The following is a 21,407-nucleotide window of genomic DNA, read 5'->3' as shown; positions in this document are numbered from 1 at the left end:
CAGTCCCATGAATATCCAGCAAGTCATGGAAACACTGTATCATCACCTTATGGACAACTGTTTGAAAGGCTACTGAAAGATCTAGCAAGATTGGCTGGACATAATTTCCTCCGCTGATCTCCAATCAAAGCCACAAGGATTATCTGCATGTTATGCCCAAGGCAAAAGCCAAACGGACACCCAGCCAGGAAGCTGATCACAGCCAGATGCATATGGAGCTGTCAGGCAATTGCCTATTCAGTGACTTTTCCCAAAAAGGACAGGTTGGAGACAGAGCAATAACTGGTAGGGGAGTTAACATCAAACACCATTTCTTGAGTAGGGGGCAGACAAGAGTCAAATGTTTTTTGGTTTGCAGTGAAGCGTAAGTGATGTCTTTAACAATTTGTTTATTTAAACACGTTCATATCAATTCTTCAGCCCTTTACTCCTTTTTCCTACACCTCATGAGCATCCCTGTGCCCTGGGCATATCAGACTACAGATAAAATGTGTTTTCTCCCCTGCCAAGGAGCTTGTATAAATATACTGGCAGCATATCACTGACTGATTTGCACTGTACAAAATTCAGATCGGACTTTTCCATAGCTAATTTTGCCAAATGAAGGAGCACATACAATCTTAGAAACAGAACTGAAGCTAACCAGGACAAATTAAGCATAAGTGTTATACACATGCCACTACTGAATTCAGATCAAGTGCAAGAGGATAAATAAAAGTAGTTGCTGTCTGTGTACAGAGCTGAAGAAGCAGATGGTTCCCTATTAGAGAAATTTAGCAACCAGTGTAACATCTTCTCACGCCAGACACATCCTACCAATGCTGTCATGTTTGCTGCATTCTTTTTAGTAACCTATCATTCATTTGGTCCAGCATAGACCTTGGTTTTAGTTTTTAAAATGTGTTTGAACATTGGTAAGCACTGTGAAAACACTAAACAGGAGCCCAGTCATTTTTCTCTGGCTGACAGAAAGAGGTGACCTCTTACACTTGCTGAGACACCCACAGGATCTCCTGCTGCCTCTATTCATCCTGCAGAAGTTACAAGAGGACAGCCTGGGGCTGTTGTCCCTGTGCCAACTGCTGCAGTATCTCCTCTGCTAAAGGACACAGAATGGAGAAGGCCTCTTTCTTTTTTTTTTAACAGGGAGTGTTGTACATGAACCTCAACTTTCAGCTATGATGGAGAAATGAAACCAAGACTTAAAATTAAAATCCTTTTTATTAGCAACAGCACACAAATACAAATAAATCAGCTATACCCTCAATAGAAAAAATAAACTGTTACAATACCACTAGCTGAAGTCTGCAGATGTCTTTGGTCTTTTCTTGGTCTTTTTCCTGTGCACGAGCATCTCTATAGATTCTTCACTTGCTAAGGCTGTTTCTCGTATTGTCTTTAACTTAGGCAACTTTACCTCTTCTTTTCTGAATTTTTCTTTTATTTTTTTAGGCAGTGGTGACAACTCTGACAAACTAACCCAAACTAATTTTTCAGAGTACCTTGCAACACAGCAATTGGACAAGATGTGTCACGACAGGATAATGTGGCTTTTGAGAGAAAGAATCTTGTATTTCCTTCCCACATGGCCTGGTGTACACATGCCAATACATTTTTTTATTTTCTCCCCTAACCCACATACCCTTCTTGGTCACACTGAAAGAGACTGTTTGCCTAAATTTTCACTCGCTTGTGTTTTGCTTCTGCAAAGCTTAGCATAAGCAAGTAACATACATAAGCTATAAAAGATTCTAGTTCACATTACCTTAAGTATACTTGTAATCAAAAGCACAGCATTCAGTCTATATATAATTTTGGTTGTCTGCATAAGCAGTTAGGCCTCAGGTTCAAAGCAGATATTGCTGTTTTTCTCTCAGACTTCTCAAGCAGGTAAGCCCAGCTAGCTATCAAATCCCATGCCACCCTCAGTTGTGGACTCCATTTTTCTCTCCTGTCACTGCTACTGCCTACATTGCTCACTACACACAAAGCATGCATGTGCTGGTTAACTATGTTAGTAAATAAAGAAGGATTTGGGGCCTTTGCTAGGTTATATGAAAGGTGGTCAGATTATACTAAAAAAGCTAAAGGGAGACTGAGGTGTATAAATGAGGACTAATCAAGCTAGGTTTATATCCATCAACTTCAGTCCAGTGACACAGAGGATAAATGTGCCCAGTTTCTTTTGCTGGTTTCCTTCCTTAGATAAAATGAAACTTGTCAGGGCTAACAAGCGCAAAATTTTACTTATCACAAATACTCATTAAAGTCAACATTTGCCAACTCTTTCTGCAGCTCTCCAGTTTCAAATAATGGTACTTGACATATCACCACATGGTAACTTTAATTATTTCTATTGTAGATACAAATATGGGCCTTCCATGTCAATCTTGAAAAGGTTAGCTTAAAGAATAAGGGCACATGACCCATATTTAACCCTGTGTCACTTTCCTGAAAGCAGCTGATTCAGTACCATATCCCATTTCTAAGGCTGTGTTGATGTTTCCCAACTCTTAAGATTCTGCTTTACTTGGAAATGAGAACTAGACCAGATTTCAAACCAGTCAATGGTAACAGATTTCAACAGCAGCAATAACAAAAACTAAAAACAAATGGACGCTTGGTTTGATTAAGAATTGTTGGGTGTACAGACGTGTGGAATAGCACATAATGTTTCCCTGCTACTACCTATCTATTCCATTTTTATGAGCAGATACCATACTGACATTTAAAAAACATGCTGTCCTCAGGTTTTATCATCAATAGAAGTACGGAACATAGTCATGGCAAAGGAAAATCATCACTAATCTGCTTATACTTATAATGCACCTGGCACATTTCATTTTAAGCTCCTAGTCTTGATTATGCACTATACCTTCAAAATAAATGGGTTTTTTTAATTAGTACTTTTCCTTTTACAAAAGTTCTGGCAAGAAGGTTAGTTCCTCTCATGCCTGTAAGGCTGCAGTTTGCTCTTCTGACTGAAGTCTGTTTTCAACTGGTTTCATTGCTGGAAAGAGCAGCACTTCCTAAAGCAAGATTCAAAAATAAATGTCATTAAAGGTTACCACCCCCAAGTTTTGCAAATATCAGGAGACAAGCTGCCCCCCAAATCATGAGATTGGATTAATGAACAACTCGTATCCCAGCGGCTGGGAGGGCATGGTGGTGGCAGGAGCAGTGGTAGTAAGTAGGGGAGTTCCTGCAGATGCCGCCAGCACTGTTGGCGGCAGGGGGAAGGGGTGACAAACACTGACCAAGTGTCGGTGACCACCCGCAGCCACCACCAGTGGTGTCAGCAGCAGGGTGGCAAGCAGTGACCATGCACTGCCATGCTCAGGGGGTGCACGTGTACCCCCTACACATTGCCCCTGATTGGATTGAAACTCATGAAGTTTTTATAAAACAACAAATTTTAAGTTCGTTTTTCAGGTCTTGCAGTGTTAGAGCCCCAGTGCTCTTTGTCATATTTTCAAACAACCCTGAGGACTACAAATTTAATTTTCTAGAAGAAAAAGAGGTTAAACTCACCAAACCACATGCTGCCAGGATGTTTGCCTAAGGCAAACATCAAATATTGCAAGTCATGCAATCCTAGCATCATTTTTTTACTGTAAGAAGTGGCAACACTGGTTAATGCTTTTGGTTGGCTTCAGATTGAAAGCAGGAATGTAGGGCCTGATTTTCATTTGCATGGGACGCCCTAATCGATCTTCATGACTGACAGAGCATGCCTCACAGGATGGGGAATATTTGCAGTGAGAAGCACTCTGTGTGTGACATATCTTCATATCTGCTTGCTATGTAAACAAAGACCTAAATCAAAGCAAAACAATATTTGCCTGGAGGGAAAAAATTGAAAGGCATAATCCCCATGGGCATGAAACTACTTCTCTGTTTTTTGCTCCTACTTGGCAAACTTACCTTAATGTTGTTGGAGTCTGTTAGGAACATGGCAAGACGGTCAATCCCTATTCCCCAGCCACCAGTAGGAGGGAGGCCATATTCCAGTGCTGTGCAGAAAGTCTCATCAATGCTCATGGCTTCATCATCACCTGCTGCTTTAGCCTAAGTCCACAAAACAATATACAGACATCTTAAATATCTTTTTCCAAAAGTTCTACACACTTGTAACTTTAGTGCTAAAGTGTAATTTGGTACTAAAAATTGTATGGTATCAGCTAAATTAGTGCCTCAGAACATTTGAGGTAACATACTGACTATTCATTGATGACCACTGCTGAAACTAACCCCCTGCTGTGCAGCCCAGGTACCGCTCCGCCCACAGGCAACTCGCCCTCCCCTCCCTGCTGCCGGTGTGTGCAGTGGGGTGTGTGCACGACACAGGGGTTTAAAGGGCCCTACATTGAAGCAGGGTTTTTAAAAACCCACCACTTCAATTTAAGGCCCCCATTTCATCTACACCTGCCCTAAAAGTCTCACTAGTAGCAAAAGGAGTGAAAATCCAAATGATTTAGAACAATATTTTTCATTTCTTTCTAGTGGAAAACACTTTTTTCTGACTTCTAGAGAAAACTTGCAAATGCTAAATAGTACTTGGAATCAAAAACATTTTTAGCCATGCTGCAGGTTTTAAATCAAGCCAATGACAAATAAGAAAGCCAAAGCAGTCTTTTAATCATCAGAAAGGGAGTTTCTCAGAAATTTTTTTCAGTAAAAACTTGTCAGTGAAATAAAGGACCTCCATAGCTTGAGTTACTTTCTTGTTCTCCGCTGTATTACTGTTCTCTACAAGATGAGTTCAGCTCCATGATACCTCATGGGTAATTTAAAAGAAACAAACCATGAACAAAAAGTAACTATACCATGTAGTATGTATATTTTCTGATCAACACAGATATTTCATTGGAAGTACCCTGTCCTTTTTCTATTGATGATAAGGTAAATAATTCATAAGGAACAGAGAGTTCAAAGGTAAACATGTTACTCCTGCGATAATTGTGAAGTATAATTCTTCTTTTTTTTACAAATATTTGCCAACATCCACTACTTTAATAGAACAAAGTGAATACAGTAAAACTGAGAGACCAATCGGAGGTTTCACTGCGGAGTCAGTCTAAGATATTCTTTTCTCTTTCTCTCTATACACGGACAGAATACAATCAGTTTTTGAAGCACTATTTTAACCAAACTCAACATAAAGCAAGCAAACACATTTAAAGTGAGTATTTTATCTAAGCTAAGTAAAGGAGATTACTCCATTTGGTATTTCAGTTCAGTGCAGAGAACACTGAGCTATCAGCATGTGGCTCAAGAAAATATTGCTTTGTAGCTATTAATTTTTTAAGTGCTTTTTTTAAGTTCTTAACTTTTAAGAAAAAGTTTTCTAGAAGTCAGAAAAAATTTACACTCACTGATGTTTAATATAATGTTTGAGTAAATACTGTTGTGATTTTGTAGTGGCTTTACCTTAGACTGCTCTTTAAAGAGCTCTCTCTGCCTCATTGGATCGTTGAGCTCGGTGTATGCATTACAGATCTCCTTTTTCAAGACAAAGAGTTCAAAACGTTCACTCAGTCCTTTCACTGAACGGTGCCTAGTTAGCAAGAAACAGAAATAATCATCAGGTACACTTTAACAATTTAGTATCTCACTACTATTTGGGATCAAGGAATTCCAGTGAAGGATTCAATTTATACATATAGTTCAAGGCTTAGGCTCCATTTTAGATGTTCTTTCCTCTAATTTATAAAAAAGCCATTTAATTATATCACATCGCCGTTATTTTCTGATGTAAAACTACAACATACTTCTTACTAGAATTGCGGGAAAAAAATCTCACTGCTAAAAATAATAACAGTGATAATTTCACAGAGATTAAAGTACATTTTCCTAGATTAAAATACATTAGCCTAGATTATTGTAAGAGGGAAAAAAAACTTTTCCCCTTGGAGGATGAAACAGTGTCATTTGCCAGGGCTGTTTCTCCAAGAGTCTGGAAATAAATTGTGATTGGGAACATTTAAAATCACATTGCAACTCAGCCTTCACTAGCCTTATGGATCAAGTAAGTGTTAGTAAAATGTAAATTAGATACCTCCATAGCTGATTGATGGGAGCAATCAAGGTATTCTGACATGTGAATAACCTAAAGAGCACTCACAAAAAGCTGGGTCTGCTATGTATATTTATGGTAACTATGACTAAGTATAGCTCCACGAAGTAAATATACCTTTGAGGGGATTCATTCTGCTGAAACTCAAAATACCAAAAAAAGCACCTTAAAAAATAGCAGACCACAATATAAAAGTTTATAAGAACAGAAGTCAGACTTTTCATTGAAAACTGTCAATACACACAAGTATCTTTTCTGAACACTGAAATAAGTTGAATACAAGGCTAAGACAAGTAAAGACCCAACACTATTTAAGTAACATACCATTTAGCCAGTGGACTCATGATCTGGGGGTGGTCACAAATGAATGTGGGGTTGATGCAGGAAACTTCAATAAACTCACCCACCAACTGGGGAGAGAGAAAGAGGGAGAGACTTGTTTTACTATTTATTTTCATTTCACTTCGTTCACACCAATATTCCATTTTCCCAAATGGTACCAGCAGAGTTGAAATCCAGCCAAATAATTGTGGGACTATTCCCATCTTCTCGGGACCAAGCTGATCCTGCACACTTAGCTTTCAAAGACATTAGTATGCCCTAAACCATTTTGGAAGCACATTTTTTTAACCTTTTAGTTCTTATGCCTAAGGACCTACCAAATTCACAGTGGAAACGGGCTGCATGGCAACTCCTTCAATCTTGTAGATTCCCCTGTGCACCCCCTGGCCCTGGCTGATTGGGAGAGGGGGCCCCGCCACTCTCTCCTGATTGGCAGGGAGGCAAAAATGCGGTTTTAAATATGGCACCATTTTTGCCTCCTGGCCTGTCAGCAGCAAGCAGCAGGGCCACAGGGGGGCCCTCAGTCAATCAGCAATTGTGGGGAGAGGATGGTGCACCGAGGAACCTGCAAAATTAAAGGACCTGCTTGTGCAGCCCACTTGCGCCATGAATTCAGTAGGTCACTACCTATCCCTATCTTGGGGAGTTCATTGAAATAAGAAATTGACAAAAAACATAAGAGGAAGAGATATCAAAATAAGCACTAAGAATACATTAAAGCAGTAGTAAAGTCAGGAGAATACAGAGACTATGAAGCCCAAGAGGGACAGTCTCAAATAACAAAGGTAATTTGACTGCTTTCAAAAGTGGCAGTACAGTCTGAGAGGGTATAAATGGAGAAAAGGTATTGGCTACTTTCAGTGTGTCTACGTGTGCAATTAGTACAACTGAATATACTTCAGCTCAATTTGAGTTACTAATTCCAACATCCCCCTCTATACAGGCATTTACACACAGTAATTTACTGCACTGCCAGGTACCACTTGGATCTGGCGGGACTATCTAGCTACACAGTAAATTCATCTACTGCATCCTAATTGCCACGCATGTGGAGAAGGTGACGTTTTACTATGCAGCAAATTAATTTGCTGTGTGGTAAAGCATCTCATGTAGATGTACCCTCTGAGTGAAAGACAGAAGAGATTCACTAATAAGAAAGCTGAGCAAGTAAGAGCAAAAAATTGAAGAAGAAATGTACAATGTATTCATACAGATAGACTGAGGTTTTCTGGAAACTTTCAAAATCCCAGCCTGATCTCTACAGTGAGCCATGAGTACACTGTATGGAATATGGTAAAATAGCTGCAATGCACACATCTATAGGCAGCCAAGAATACTGTCCAACCTAAGATTCATAGATTCATAGATTGTAAGGCCAGAAAGGACCTCAGAAGATCATTGGGTCCAGCCCTCTGCACCAAGCACGAAAGATAACTGGGGGTCAGGTGACCCCAGCAAAGTGACTGTCTAATCTCCTCTTGAAGATTTCCATGGTAGGTGATTGTACCACCTCCGGAGGGAGCTTTATTTCACAGTCTATACACCCTGACTGTGAAGAAGCTTTTTCTAATGTTGAACCTGAATCAATCTTCCAGGAGTTTGTGGCCATTACTCCTGGTTTTCTCCTTGGGTGCCCCGGTGAGCAGAAGCTCACTAAGCCCTTGATGCCTCTAGTGTAGCGGTAAGCTTCTACCAGGTCCCCTCTCAGCCTGCTTTTCCTCAGGCTGAAGAGACCCAGATCCCTCAGCCTTTCCTCATATGGCTTGTCTTTTAAGAGTCTGATCATACGTGTTGCCCTTCTTTGGACCCTCTCAAGCTTGTCCCCATCCTTGTTAAAGTGTGGTGACCAGAACTGGATGCATCAGTGGTCTTACCGGTGCTGAGTAGAGTGGAAGAATCACCTCCTTAGTCTTACTGGAGATGCATTATTTGATGCATGTCAGAGTATTATTTGCCCTACTGACTACAGCATCAGACTGCCAGCTCATATTCATGCTGTGTTCTATTATTACCCCCACATCCCTTTCATTCATGGTGCTAGTCAGTTTGGTGCTGCCAAGCCTATAGGTGTGTTGGGAGTTGCTCATCTGAGGTGGAGCACTTTACATTTCTCAGTGTTGAAGATGGACAGTAGGCAGACAAGGTTCTTTGGGTAAATCTGATATCTTTTATTAAACCAACTCAAATAGTTGGAAAAATTCTTCTTTGCAAACTTCCAGGTACAATGCCTGGAATGCCTGCAAACTTCCAGGTACAACGCCCTTTGTCAGGCTGGGGAAGCATCTGCAGTTGGTGTGTGCTCTTCCTGGATGGAACGAATAGGAAAGAAGCCAGAGGCTGGTGTGCATGCAAGAAAGCTAGTCAGTGAAGATGTAAAATTTCATCTTCACTGACTGGCTTTCTTGCATGCACACCAGCCTCTGACTTCTTAGATATTTGTGTGCATGTTTGTGTATATATGTAATATAACACAGAATAGCACATCCAATGTTCTTATGTGTGTATGTAACAGAGTAACCACTCTGTAAGAAGGGGAAACCAGCCCTATTAAGGATGCCCTAATGAGGGAATGTCCCACTGGGAAGTTAAAAATCCAGAGAAGAGAGTAGAAGAGATCAAGCTGTGAGGGAACACCTTGCAAGGAGAAGTCTGGCTGCTGTGCTAGGGGAAAAAAATAAAGCAGAGAGTGGATCTTCTCCTAATGCCCAGAGAGGCTGGAGGATTTTGATTTGTTTGGCTTGTGCTGTGAGACTGAAGTTTGCTGTTTGATGGGAATTCAGTTGCCTAAATGAGAGCGAACTGGCTTCCAAAAGGCAGGAGAGTAAAAGACTCACTTACAGTGTAATATATACAGTTCTATACAGGGATATGAATTAGTTTCATCCCAATATATGCAGCATAGCAGATGAAGATTTTCTATAACATTAAGTAAATAATAGACATATGAATATAGAAGATGACATTTTTACCTATGTAACTTGTTTTGTATACCGATCTAACTGGCACCTGGATCCAATGTGACTTTCCCAGGGTGGCTACATGTAATAGGTGTTATTGCAATGCCTCACCACTAGGTGATAAGGAAGCAAGCAAGACCTGCTTGCCTTGAGCAAGCAGCTATCCTTGGGTAAGCTGGGGTCAGCATATATACCAGCATAATTTACACTGGTGTAGTTTTAGATTGGGTGAAGTTTCCCAGTTTAGGAGTACACATTATCTCCCTACTCCTTTTTTATACTGGTGTAATATTGATTAAGCCCAGTGTAAATGTGTCATCTGTGCAAGCCCTAAAAGTTGGAAAACGTAGCAGAAATGATAATCAAGAGAAAAAAAGCATAAGAAAGAAAACCTTGTCTAAAAGTCTTGCTGTAGTCCTCGGAGGAGAACACTGGACTTCGTTCTTCACACACACCTGATCAAGGAACTGTCGGGCTTCTGCAGGTAAAGGGGATAACCATTAATATATGTGTCAGTAAAAGAGTTCAGTCATGAATGAATTTTATTTGCCATGGAGGAAAACCTAAAGATTTGTTTCCTCTCAACATTCAGTATCCACTGCTGCTTCTCAGTTTAAATGTCTGCATAAAAGAAAAAGAGCTAAAACAATTGTTGAGCTTATAATTGTCCATATAATGGAGGTAGGAGCAGGATTTTGAAAGAAAATGTTAGAGAATTTAAAGCTAGCAAGACGTGTCAGGTATTTGAACCAGATTTATTATATGCAATCATTATCCATCCAGGGAACAGGGAGCAATAGTTTCCTCTAGCTGCTCTGGACCTGCATTTACCTGGAGGTCACAGGAGTAAGATAATTCTGATGAGACTGTAGTTCCAGAGTGGGATCATGTGTCTGATTCCTTATCTTAAACCCCACTGTGACCTAACCTGAAAACATTTCCAAGGCAGTCATGTTTATCCAAGCTGTTTCACTGCAGCCTCCTTTTATCTGAATGGCAATTCCGTTCTCTATCTCAAATAGTGCTCTCGAGTTTCTCCCCACAATTAGTTTGATCTCTATTTATCCAAATGTGTTTTCTTTACACTTTTTAAAAATGTAAACAGAATTTTACCGCAACTGTGTTCTTAATTATGTGTCCCACTGAAAACTTTACCATTTAAGCCATGGTTCCATGTTGTATAAGCCACAGATGCACATTAAATGCATATCAGATGCACATCAAACTCTGCTGTTTCATTAATATTACCATATCAACAAAGAGACTCAAGTGAATCACAGCTGTGTATTCAGTCCGGGGCCATTCATTATCTGGTGTTCAATTCAAGTCCATCGAAGAATTATGAATGTTTTACAGCAGCATCAGTTGCTTTCCTTGCATAATGTTTGACAATTAGATCCAGTACTGTGCATATGCTTTTTTATTACTATTTACTTTTATACTACTTCTGTATCAAAAGAAAATACATGAACAAGCTAAGAAGACAGGAAGAAATATCTGAAAAATCTCATGGATCCAAGTAGAAATCATTCCAGTACAGTCATATGAATTAAAATAGTGTGCCTATGCACCAGTATAAAGCTTTGAAATTATTGAATAAGTTTTCTTTATCACCATCATAGCTTTTTGGTTTGTACTGGTACCCAAAGCTTGAAAAGTTTAGATATTTTTCACTTCACTGCAGAAAAATGTATTTCCTCCATACCCATACTTCCATTTTTCAAGCACAAACTAGCAGATACCAGAAAACAGAAGAGTTTATTCATAGACGAAAATTCAACAGAAAAATGAAGATAAGCAAAGAAAAGCAGCTTTGCATGGAAAATCATAAATTCCATAATAAATACATCTCCTTTCCCTACAAGTGTGCTGAAATTGCACAGAGACTATTAGTGAGTAACAGTAGTTCAGGCTAAAAAGCAAGGGAACCTCATGCAGTTGCACATCATCTGAATCAATGATTCTTTAGTGACTGATTAATGGTCTGCTTAACAATTTAAAAATGAAAATGGCTTACAATTTAATTCATCACACCATTAAGTATCTAGAGACAAGCCCAAGTATATTAAACGCACCCTCGGTATCCAGGCTTTCTGGTGCTGGCAACTTTTCTCCAAGTACTTTCTCCAGTTCTTTCATCATGCTGACTCGTTTAAAAGGAGGTCTGAAGTCAATTTCTACTCCTTTTCCCTCAGGGCCATCTGGATGGTAAGTGATCTTGTATCCGCCTGTCAAATGCTTTACCATGCCTTAGGGGAAGTCAGATGCCAGGTTATCAGAAAAGTCATCTTAATCTGACTAGCTTCCTGACTTTTAGATGAACAGCCCTAATATAACATGCAATACACTGCCTGTTAAGATCAAAAGATATTTTTATTCCATACCTTATATGATGTACAGTAGTTTATTTTTAAGACAAGTGTCAACAAAAAAGGTGTCCTATCTTCTCAAATCTTGTTTCCCAAAGTCTTATTGTTCAGGATCATTCAAACTAGAAAATGTATTAATCCTTTCTCCTTTCTCTATATTTTTGCAAGTGATTGCATTTCCATTTGGTGTATACATGTTATTTACCTCTGTCTATAACACACAGTAGCACAACTAAGGGGAAGGGAGAGGTGACTGGGACAGCAGCCTTGGATGCCACAGTTGTATGGGAGTTGGGGGGAAGCAGAAAAAATAGCCTCAGTGACAGGAGCAACTGATCTCAACACCTTCAGAACCACGACAGCCAGCGCTGCCCTGTGGGCTGTGGCTGCACTGGGGCTGGAACTGCCCTGCTACACCTGTGACACCTTCGTGGTGGGTGTGTGACTAACAGTAACCTCAGACATTCAAGTTGCTTACTAATGAATGAATACAATTATTGCCCAAGGGCATACCTGACAGCAGCTGTTCAGTGATGTCCATGAGGTCATTGTGATCTGCATAAGCCATGTAGAACTCACAAGTCGTAAATTCTGGATTGTGGGTTTGATCGATTCCTTCGTTTCTGAACTGGCGTCCAACTTCATATACCCTCTCCAGACCTCCAATTACTAGCATCTAAGAAGAAGAACCAGACATTTCCTTGTGAAACTGTCTTCTAAAAGAAAATCATTTCTGTGTTACAAAACTCAAATGAAGACAAGTTAGCTGTAATCTTCACATATGTTAAATGAAGCACTGTTTACTGATAACTGTGCAGTCATTTAGTATTTGGGTATGCAAGTACTAAATGACTGTGCAGTAACAACTGCACAGCGGGCATCTCATGTAGGTGTGCCCAGTGGCTGGCTTCCTCTGTGAGGGCTCAAGAATTGGGGGTCTTCAATATTTTAAAAACTGAATTTAGATTCTGTGCTTTCATTAAAAACAAGTGTTTTGTTATGTACGGATATTTGTTTCTCCTAAATATGAATAGCCTGCATAAGTGAAAGGATTGTGCTTCAAATCATGATGTATCCACAATGTGAGAGGGATAACAATAACTTACTACTTTTCCAAACAGAAGTGATAGAAAATTAGTGATAGGTGGTAGAGCCCACTTCTCAAATGTAGCCTAACTTTAAGAACATTGTGCAGGCAATATTGAGTACATATGTGAGAAATCTTGTTCTGTGAAACAGTAAGAGTATTAAATATCTTTGCTAGACACATTAGCTGATGTTAGACAATCACTGTACCTTAAGGTATAGTTCAGGAGCTATCCTCATGTATAGGTCCAGGTTGAGCTCATTGTGATGAGTAATAAAGGGCTTGGCTGCAGCACCACCAGGTATCATGTTCATCATGGGAGTCTCCACCTTTAAAAGAGTAAAAGGACTGACTATCTTCCTAACACATAGGTTATAGCCCAACAGAGTTATGGGATGGGTCCTGAAAGCACTGAATGAAATTCTGTATCTTGCATTATGCACAAAGTCAGATTCAATTATTATCATGGCCCATTTCTGGCTTTAAAATCCATGAAAGAGAAATTGCTTTATATAACAAAAAGAAGTATAAGGATGGGCTGGAAACTGAGAGATTAACTATTTCTACAGGGATGCTTCAGTGGGACTTCAAGTAAGGAATTATTTCGCATTACTGTATTCAAGAAATAGATTAACTTTTCTAAATAATAACTGTTTTTTAAATAAGAGAAGGAGTGAATATATTTAACATGACTTTCACTGGAAGATTCTTACTAATGCCAAAAAACATTTCTGCACTACATTTGTCTTAACTATCAGCATTGTTTTCACCCCAAAATAAAAGGCAGTTACTTTCTACAGGTAAAAGTGTGTGTTTCTTTGTTAATTTGCGTTGTTTTTATTGCACAAAATCCCAGTGTTGAGTTGAATATTAAAACCTCACTGTTTAATGGCAATGTACAAGAGAATAGGAAGCAGAAATTCTTGGTGGCAGGCGCAGTGTTCTAGAACAGCATTTCTCAACCCGTGAGTTGAAACCCAAAAGTGGACCACAAAAATATACAAAAGGGTCATGAATAAGCTTTTTTAAAAGATCATATTTTGCATACATTTTTGAAAAAAATAGATGCTGCTTGTGCTTCACTGTATGTTAATGCTGTGCATACTAATAAACAAGGATCCAGGTTTTCCATTTGCCACAGAAAAACATGGATTTTCTCTTTTAAAGGAGAAAAATGTGGGAAATCTCAGGTCTCTGCTTGAGTTCCAGCCTGCAAGAAGCTGCTTGAGGCTGGGGGGAGTGGGAGGGGGGCAATCCGGTAGAGGGCGCCAGGTGAATGTGCTCACATACATATGCAGGTAGCAGCCAGGAAGTGTGAAGACCACCTCCCACAGCTCCCTGCAGGTAAGTCTATGGGGTGAGGGAAGCACAGACAATGTGTCAGGGTGGTGGGGGAAGCACAGGTGACATGTCCAGGAGCATATGCTCCCCCAGATTTGTGCGCCCACTAGGGGCATTGGGCTGCAGCCTGGCCCCACTGGCATGGGGAGCAGCAGCCTCCACAGCAGGCAGGACCTGGTGGGGCAGGGCAAAGCAGGGCATCACAATTCGGCACTCCCACCACCACCAGGACCCCTGCACCAACTACACCACCAGAAATGTGAGGAGTAATAGACAGGGGAGGGCATGCAGCCTTTCTGCCGCCAGCTGCTCAATGTACTAGGTAATGGCTCTACCCCACTGCCATGACCCGGCTGCTGCCACTGCTCCCTTCAGGCCGCAACCCTACTTCAGAGGGTAGGTGGGGTGGCAGGCAGAGTGAGCATCCTGCCATTGCAGTGGCAGCAGCTGGGCCATGGCAGTGAATTAGAGCTGCAGCCCAGGAGCAAGCAGCTGATGACAGAAGAAATTGAAGGCAGTATGGCCCCCACATCTGTTAGTCATGCTGGAGGCAGCACAGCGGGTGAAGGGATTCTAGCAATGGCAGCAATGAGTCTTCACTCCCTGCTCCTCCCTCCTGCTCTGGGTCCTGCCTACTGGGCTGTGGAGGCAGCTCCTGCCCATGCCTGTCTGCCCAAGATGCAGCCCCATACCCACGGTGGATTCACAAATATGGGGGGCATGTGCCCCCTATACCCCACAAGCCCTACACACCCACACCCTGCCCCACACACCAGGGGGCTGGAAAATGGGACAGTGGGTTGGGAGTGAAGGACACCAGTAGGGCTAGGAGGGTCAGGGACCTTGAGTTGGGAGTGATGGGCACTGTCAGGAAGAGTGGGCTGTTTTCTACTTAAACTATTTACTGGGTCGGGACTGGCCATCGATGTTTACAAATGGGTCCTAGTACAAAAGGTTGAGAACCACTGCTCTAGAACACTGTTACAGAAGGAAGGCCCAACTGTACTTATTGCTGGGATTCAACATATGCTTATTTTGCTTAATGGAGGCATTTGTTACAACTCTGCGTATTAGGCTTCTAAGGGCCTTGTTGCACATTACACTTAGGAAGTTTTTTATTTAGATCGTAGTAGGCGATACTATGAATTCAAAAGTTTTCTGAGCAGCCACATGAAAATGCTTACTATGATCTAAAGAAAACACATCCTAAGCACTGGAGTCATTGAATACTCCTCTGTGCTGTGGTAGCTGGGACCAACAAACAGATTTTTGTTGGTCTCAACTTCATCATCACACTGGAATCTCAAACCAGCTCCAGTACAGTTGGCAGGAGGAGGCAGGATACTTGTACTCTAGCTCTAGCTTTGCTATATTACAAGAGCACTTAGCAGGTTTTACTGTGTAATGCTTGGACGCAATGTAAGTGAGGTTAACTTGTCGAAAGTGTAACATGCAAGAAGACTAATATATTCACTCACTCAGAATTAGCTGAGGGTGCCTAAATCAGGCAATGCTGTGCACTGCACCACACTGGCAACTTATGAGAAGCCTGAGGATTGTATCCAAGCCTGCCCACACAGTCGCTACTAATTTCAGTGGGAGCTTTGCCTTAGGAATCTAAGATACATATACTCGGCCGTAAAACCATCTTATACCCATCTATTCCTTACTATATGGTTAGAAATAACTGCTAATAATTGCTCTATCTCAGCAGCCAAGAACAAAGCAACATTAGAAAGGAGTTAGCTTTTGGTTCAGGAATCTCTGAAGACTTCTGTTCTATGCACAAGATACAATCAACTGGCTGGAGGGGAGCTAACGTTAGAATTCTGCAGGCTACTCCTGTCCCTCAGGCTCTGCTTTGGACAACCATGCTGTGTAATTCTGATTAGGTTTTTCAAGGCCAGGAATGGTGTTGAATGTTTTAGAAGATGAATAACCCCTTAAACACACATACGTAAATGAATCACATGCACATACTGAAGTAATCTACTTCTTCAGATCAGTGGAAATTAGGTCTTTTTTACTAACAGTAAAGATGGTTTATATACTGTGTAAGATGGTAAAATTATCTCAAGGAATGAACAGAAGGCTGGCGATGAAAGACAAAGGCTCATTCAGGGCAATGGACTATTATGGTTAGGGTACACGGGTTTCCATGGACAACAGCACACCAAGGTATGGTGTGGTTAGCATCACATCCAGCTACCTTTGACACCCCACTCAAATAACCAAGTATCAATTTATAGCTGTGTTGACTAGGGCAGTGGTCTCCAAAGTGGGGTGCATGCACCCCAGGGGATGCACAAGATGATCCCAGGGGGCGCGTGAAGAAAATATTAGAACTTATATTTTTATTTTTTATTAAAAAAAATAAGAAAGAAATTAAGCTTTACTAATATTTAATATACAGATTGACATCAGCGCCCTCACTCAGTCTGTATGTCAGATAGTCACGTGTCACATATGGTACGTGAGGTACCCTGAGGGAAGAAGCATTCATTCTCTTTCATAATATTACAACGTATTGCAGTTTACGTGTGCCCGGTTAAGTGGATTTACAGATTATATTATCTAGTTTTAACTAAACTAACCCTCACAAAATGGACAAGTGGCTTAAAAAGATTCCGGCAAAGAAACTGCAGATTGAAGATAATACTAATAATGTGAGCAGAAGCGAACAACAAGAAAATGGCAGAGCTGACACTTCTCCTAGTACGAGCTCTTTGTCAGCCACATTACGAGGTAAAAACAATGGCGATTTAACTTCTATTTTTTGTGTATGCTTTATAATGTACATAATATATTAGTACAGTAGTACATGTATATAATTTATAAATAAATATACATATATTGGGGGTGCGTGCTCAAAATTTTTTTACTGATAGGAGTGCACAATCAAAAAAGTTTGGAGACCACTGGACTAGGGTACAGTGGTGGCCAACCTTTTTGTCAGGCATGCTACAAATTAGCCTTGTACTACCAAGTGCCATTCCAGTCCTTTGCCCCTACCCAATCTGCTGCTTAGTCTCTGTTCCCTGACCAAGCTGCTGCTCTGCTTTCTGCTCCCTGACCTATTTACCACTGTGCTGCCTCTCCCTTCCCAACCTGTTGTGTGCCACTCAGAGGCTGCCCGTGTTATTTGTGGCACCCTTGCTGCAGATTGGCTGCTCCTGGAATAGGGGCAGATGTTGCCATTAGCTCAGAGTAAGATAATTAACTCGTTTGCTTCTGAAGCCATAACAGGACACTGTGGCTCTGCCACTAAGACCCAACAGGCTGAGAATCAGAAGATACTAATTCTAATCCTGGTTCTGCCACTGACTTCCTATATAGCCTTGAATTAGCCATTTTACATGTTCCTTTTTGATTTCCTCTCTCCAAAGCAAGAAGCATAATACTTATCCACCTACCCGTATTCTCTACACAATACCTTTGAACATATAGGACAAATTCCTCATCAGTGATCAATTATTTTGACTGCCCAACTTGAGACACCATAACAGGGACAGATTTTCAGAAAGCATTGATTGTTTTCCAAGTGAAAATCAGGAATCTTTAATGCGTCTCAAGTCAGGTACCCAGAAACCACTCATCACTATTGAAAATTTTGGTAATATGAGAGCTACTAAAATGCTAAGTACTGTGATGATAAGGTAATGCATTATAGCATAGTGTTATAGTCGCATTGACAATGTCATAGTTACAATGACAAGCATTTTCTCAAGTCTTACCTCAAGAAATCCAAGATTATCCAGGAAGATTCGCAGATACGAGATGATTTTGGCCCTTGTAATAAATTTCTGTCTCACATGCTCATTCATAATCAAATCCAGATAACGCTGACGATATCTGGTTTCCTACAAGGAATCATTAAATAATGATAATATAGATATTCTTGAAACTCAGACCAGACAGTTGCCTAATATTCATTAGATAAAATTAGTCATATCTATATTCAGGCGTGTATTTCTTTTGACTTAGAAGTATAGCCATTTTAAACATTATAATCATGATTATGAAGAAAAAAATTGAATTCTTATTACTAAACAGAGCAAGAGGAAAGCAGAGATTAACAAATGTTAAAAAAAAAATTGGAAATAGAATTGAGAGCTTTTTGGTTTCATTGCTCTATTTGTAAAGTTTGCGTATCAGTATTTAAATCCCTGTCCCAAATTTAAAAAACACATCATTAAACCATTACGAGGCAGGGCACCTTTGATGCCTGCCACTTTAAGAGATTTGACCAGGCTGTGGAGCAGCCTGCAGGTATGGTGCAGCTCAATGAGGCAGGCACATGACAAGAAGGGGGCTCCTGGACTGGAAGATGGGGCTGAGCAGCCTCACTAAAAACCCAGGCCCTCATAGCTGAGTGGGTAGTTGCTGGAGGGAGCCAGCGAGAACATTGGTAGCTGGAGCTGCTGCTCCCAGAACACCTGAAGGCCAAAGGTAGGAGCTATGGGACTGGAGGAGGTTCTTGGTCCTGGGGCATGACCTAAAACTACACCCTGCTGGGGTTGGATGGTGTGATGGGAGCAGCTTGGCTTTACCAGCCATGGGGCTGCACTGTAACATGTACAGGCATTCCTGATATCAGGTTAACCCTTTCTTAGATTAGGTTAACTCAAACTCTATCGAGGGAAACTACTTAGATTAGGTGTACCATTTTTTGAGCAATTTAACCCTCTGCATGCCTGCACATTTAGGGCATTTAGATCAACCTAACTGTGGCTAGGTCAATTTAAACATAGAGCCTATACATACCCCCTGAGTCCTACAATTTAACTGATTCACTGACTAGGTTCTATAAAGTTTACCTTTTTGAAATTTAAGTCCTTAGTTACAGACCTACTTTTGGTTCTGCTTCCATCTTAATTTAAACCAAGTCATCTCATGGTCACAATTATCTGAGATTAATTATATTACTTCCAGATATTATACAAGATCCATAGCTCAGTGTTCAAAGTATGTGAACAAAATCAAGCTAGCCTGGATTTACTTACTGAAAGAATCAGAAATAAATCCTTTGGCATAATTGTTTCCAGGCAGCTGTTCTGAGTTCCCAGAAGGCTTACCCTACCTTTTTCCCAGAAGGCTTCCCAGCCATTGTCCCTGAATGAAGTTACCTGATCTTTAAATCCATAATGAAGATGAGGCAACATATGCAGGCACGGTGACAGAAGAGTTATGTCAGATGATATGATGCTCAGTTCTCCATGTTTTGTTCTCCCTGGATATCCTTCAATTCCAATGATGTCTCCTCGTCGCAGCTTATTTATAGTTTCAGTGAAAAGCTCCTCGGACTTGAAAAATCTGACAAGGAGCAGCAGCTGACTTAGAAATGCAAAATCCTTTCCAAATGATTACCCTTCAGACTAGGGTAGAAAATAACTTTTACGCAAAATAAAACTAAAATCATCCATATAAACTGATGTTTAGATTGTTCTTTCATTCTTGGTGGAAATCTATCTAGGTCATAGATTACTACCATATTTGTTCGATTAGAAGATGAGGTCCCACCCACATTTAACATGGTGGGGGGAAGCCCCTCACCTTACAATTGAACATGAGGTGGGAGTAAAGATTCAGTTACTAGTGACATACATTTAGAGAAAGGAAATTTCCAGTTCCAACTTCTAAGTAATTTCCAACTTCCAACTTCTCTGGTGTAAATGCTTATCAGCTGGTGTAGGTCAGCATAGCTTCTTGACATGAATGTAATCATGCAGATTCACACCAGCTGAACGGCCCTGTGACCTGTGAGTCCAGCCTAAATAAAAAATCACAGCATGCAACTGTGGAACAAGCCACAAACTGAGGTATGGGGACATTTAGCAAATATTTCCTAAAAGAGAACAAATGTATAGGAACTACAGTATGTTCATTCATAATTCAAGAACAAAAAAGAAGGGAAGTTTTATTAGGATGTGTTTGCTCTAACTAGTTTAGCCATTGTAAAAATACTTGGCTTTTATTTAGTATCTACTTAAAAGCTCACTGAAGTTAGTGGGAAAAACTCCGATAAATGGGCTGAAGGTCATCTTTATGGAACTTTCCATTGTTCATAGCCTTGTACTAGCATTAACTAACTAATTAAGCTTCCCAGAATATAATAAGCAATTATATAGAAAAAAGTAAATAATAAAGAGAGAAAGCTACAAAGAGTTTGAGGCAGGTTAGATCTAGATCTGAATTTTGTGTTTGGCCTGTATCATGCAACACTAGTAAAGGATCATGAAAGAGAACCTTGCTTCTAATACAGGACAATAAGTGTTATTAGAATAGTATTAGCCATAAAGCTAGTCTCTTTTTTCCATCTTTCTCTCTGTCTTCCTCACTACACAGCTTCTACCCAGAATCTTCTTAGATTTTCTTGCAACTGATTTCAGGAAACGGGACATATATCCTCAGCAGACCCCTCTTTGTTCATAAATAATGTATACTCACTTAGCATTTGCCATAACTTGTAACTTAACTCCATTTCCCCGGAGATCATAGAAAAGCAGCTTTGCACCAGCAGATCTCTTGGCATAAATTCGTCCTAGAAAAGGAGGGGTTGTTTGTATATAAGACCAAAAAACAACATGGAGGTGAGGAAATTCCCTATCAGGTTACAAGTATGTAACCAAAACTACAGTAATCTTTACTGAGGAGTCAGAATTCTCCATCCTTTTGCTATTCTTCCAACCTTTGCTTACAAAGAAGAGACCACTTCATTGAGCATCCCTCCCTTCAGAACCCACGTGGGAGTACCATAAAAGTTTCTGCTGACCACTGGCAGTGGTGAGATGTAGGGGGTGCACAGGGGTGCACATGCACCCCCTAACAGCACCAGTGCACCCCCTGTCAGGCCACGCTCCCCATTTAGCCAGAGGGTAGGGGGGCAGGCGGGAGCATCAGTGCCCCCCCTGCAAGTGCCAGCTGGAGAGTGGGGCCACCAGCAAAAGTGGCTGTGCCGCTTCTGCTTTTTGGTGAGTGAGATTGGGGGTGGGGAACCCCCCGGTCAGCACGATTGGCTGCCAGGGGGACCCCTCCCAGCCACTGACTAGTGGCCCCCCTGACTAAAGAGGCACCAGTCACCCATGACCATGGGTGAACTGTGGACCAAATTTTCAGGAAATCCAGTGTAAGCTCACAAACAACTAACAATAGGCCATTCTAATGAATGCTGTAGTTTAAGTTTATGCTGACTGTCATGTTTAGCAGGGAATGGAATATGTTATATGTTTTGAAAA

The 21,407-nt window shown here is 40.8% G+C and overlaps 1 protein-coding gene across 3 annotated transcripts in view; it reads right to left on the bottom strand.

The window, feature by feature from the left end:
* Positions 1-1,202: 1,202 nt before the first annotated feature.
* LOC109316774 (lysine--tRNA ligase-like) overlaps positions 1,203-21,407 on the bottom strand; it is a 50,145-nt gene continuing 29,940 nt past the window's right edge. For all 3 annotated transcript variants that reach the window (XM_019545085.1, XM_019545103.1, XM_019545094.1), the window contains exons 4-14: positions 20,620-20,713; positions 19,299-19,485; positions 17,907-18,032; positions 13,041-13,160; positions 12,258-12,420; positions 11,451-11,624; positions 9,768-9,853; positions 6,401-6,486; positions 5,431-5,557; positions 3,925-4,068; positions 1,203-3,029 (exon numbers count right to left, since the gene is read on the bottom strand). In XM_019545085.1, the coding sequence (XP_019400630.1) occupies positions 2,949-3,029; positions 3,925-4,068; positions 5,431-5,557; positions 6,401-6,486; positions 9,768-9,853; positions 11,451-11,624; positions 12,258-12,420; positions 13,041-13,160; positions 17,907-18,032; positions 19,299-19,485; positions 20,620-20,713 (1,388 nt within the window). In that variant the 3' untranslated portion in view covers positions 1,203-2,948. The remainder of the gene's footprint in view (positions 3,030-3,924; positions 4,069-5,430; positions 5,558-6,400; positions 6,487-9,767; positions 9,854-11,450; positions 11,625-12,257; positions 12,421-13,040; positions 13,161-17,906; positions 18,033-19,298; positions 19,486-20,619; positions 20,714-21,407) is intronic.

The sequence above is a fragment of the Crocodylus porosus genome, unplaced genomic scaffold (genome assembly GCF_001723895.1).
Source record: "Crocodylus porosus isolate Cpor-Errol unplaced genomic scaffold, CroPor_comp1, whole genome shotgun sequence".
In the NCBI taxonomy this organism is placed as follows: Eukaryota; Metazoa; Chordata; order Crocodylia; family Crocodylidae; genus Crocodylus; species Crocodylus porosus.
Note: the sequence above shows the minus strand (reverse complement) of the source record. Positions and strands in the feature narration are given on the sequence as shown.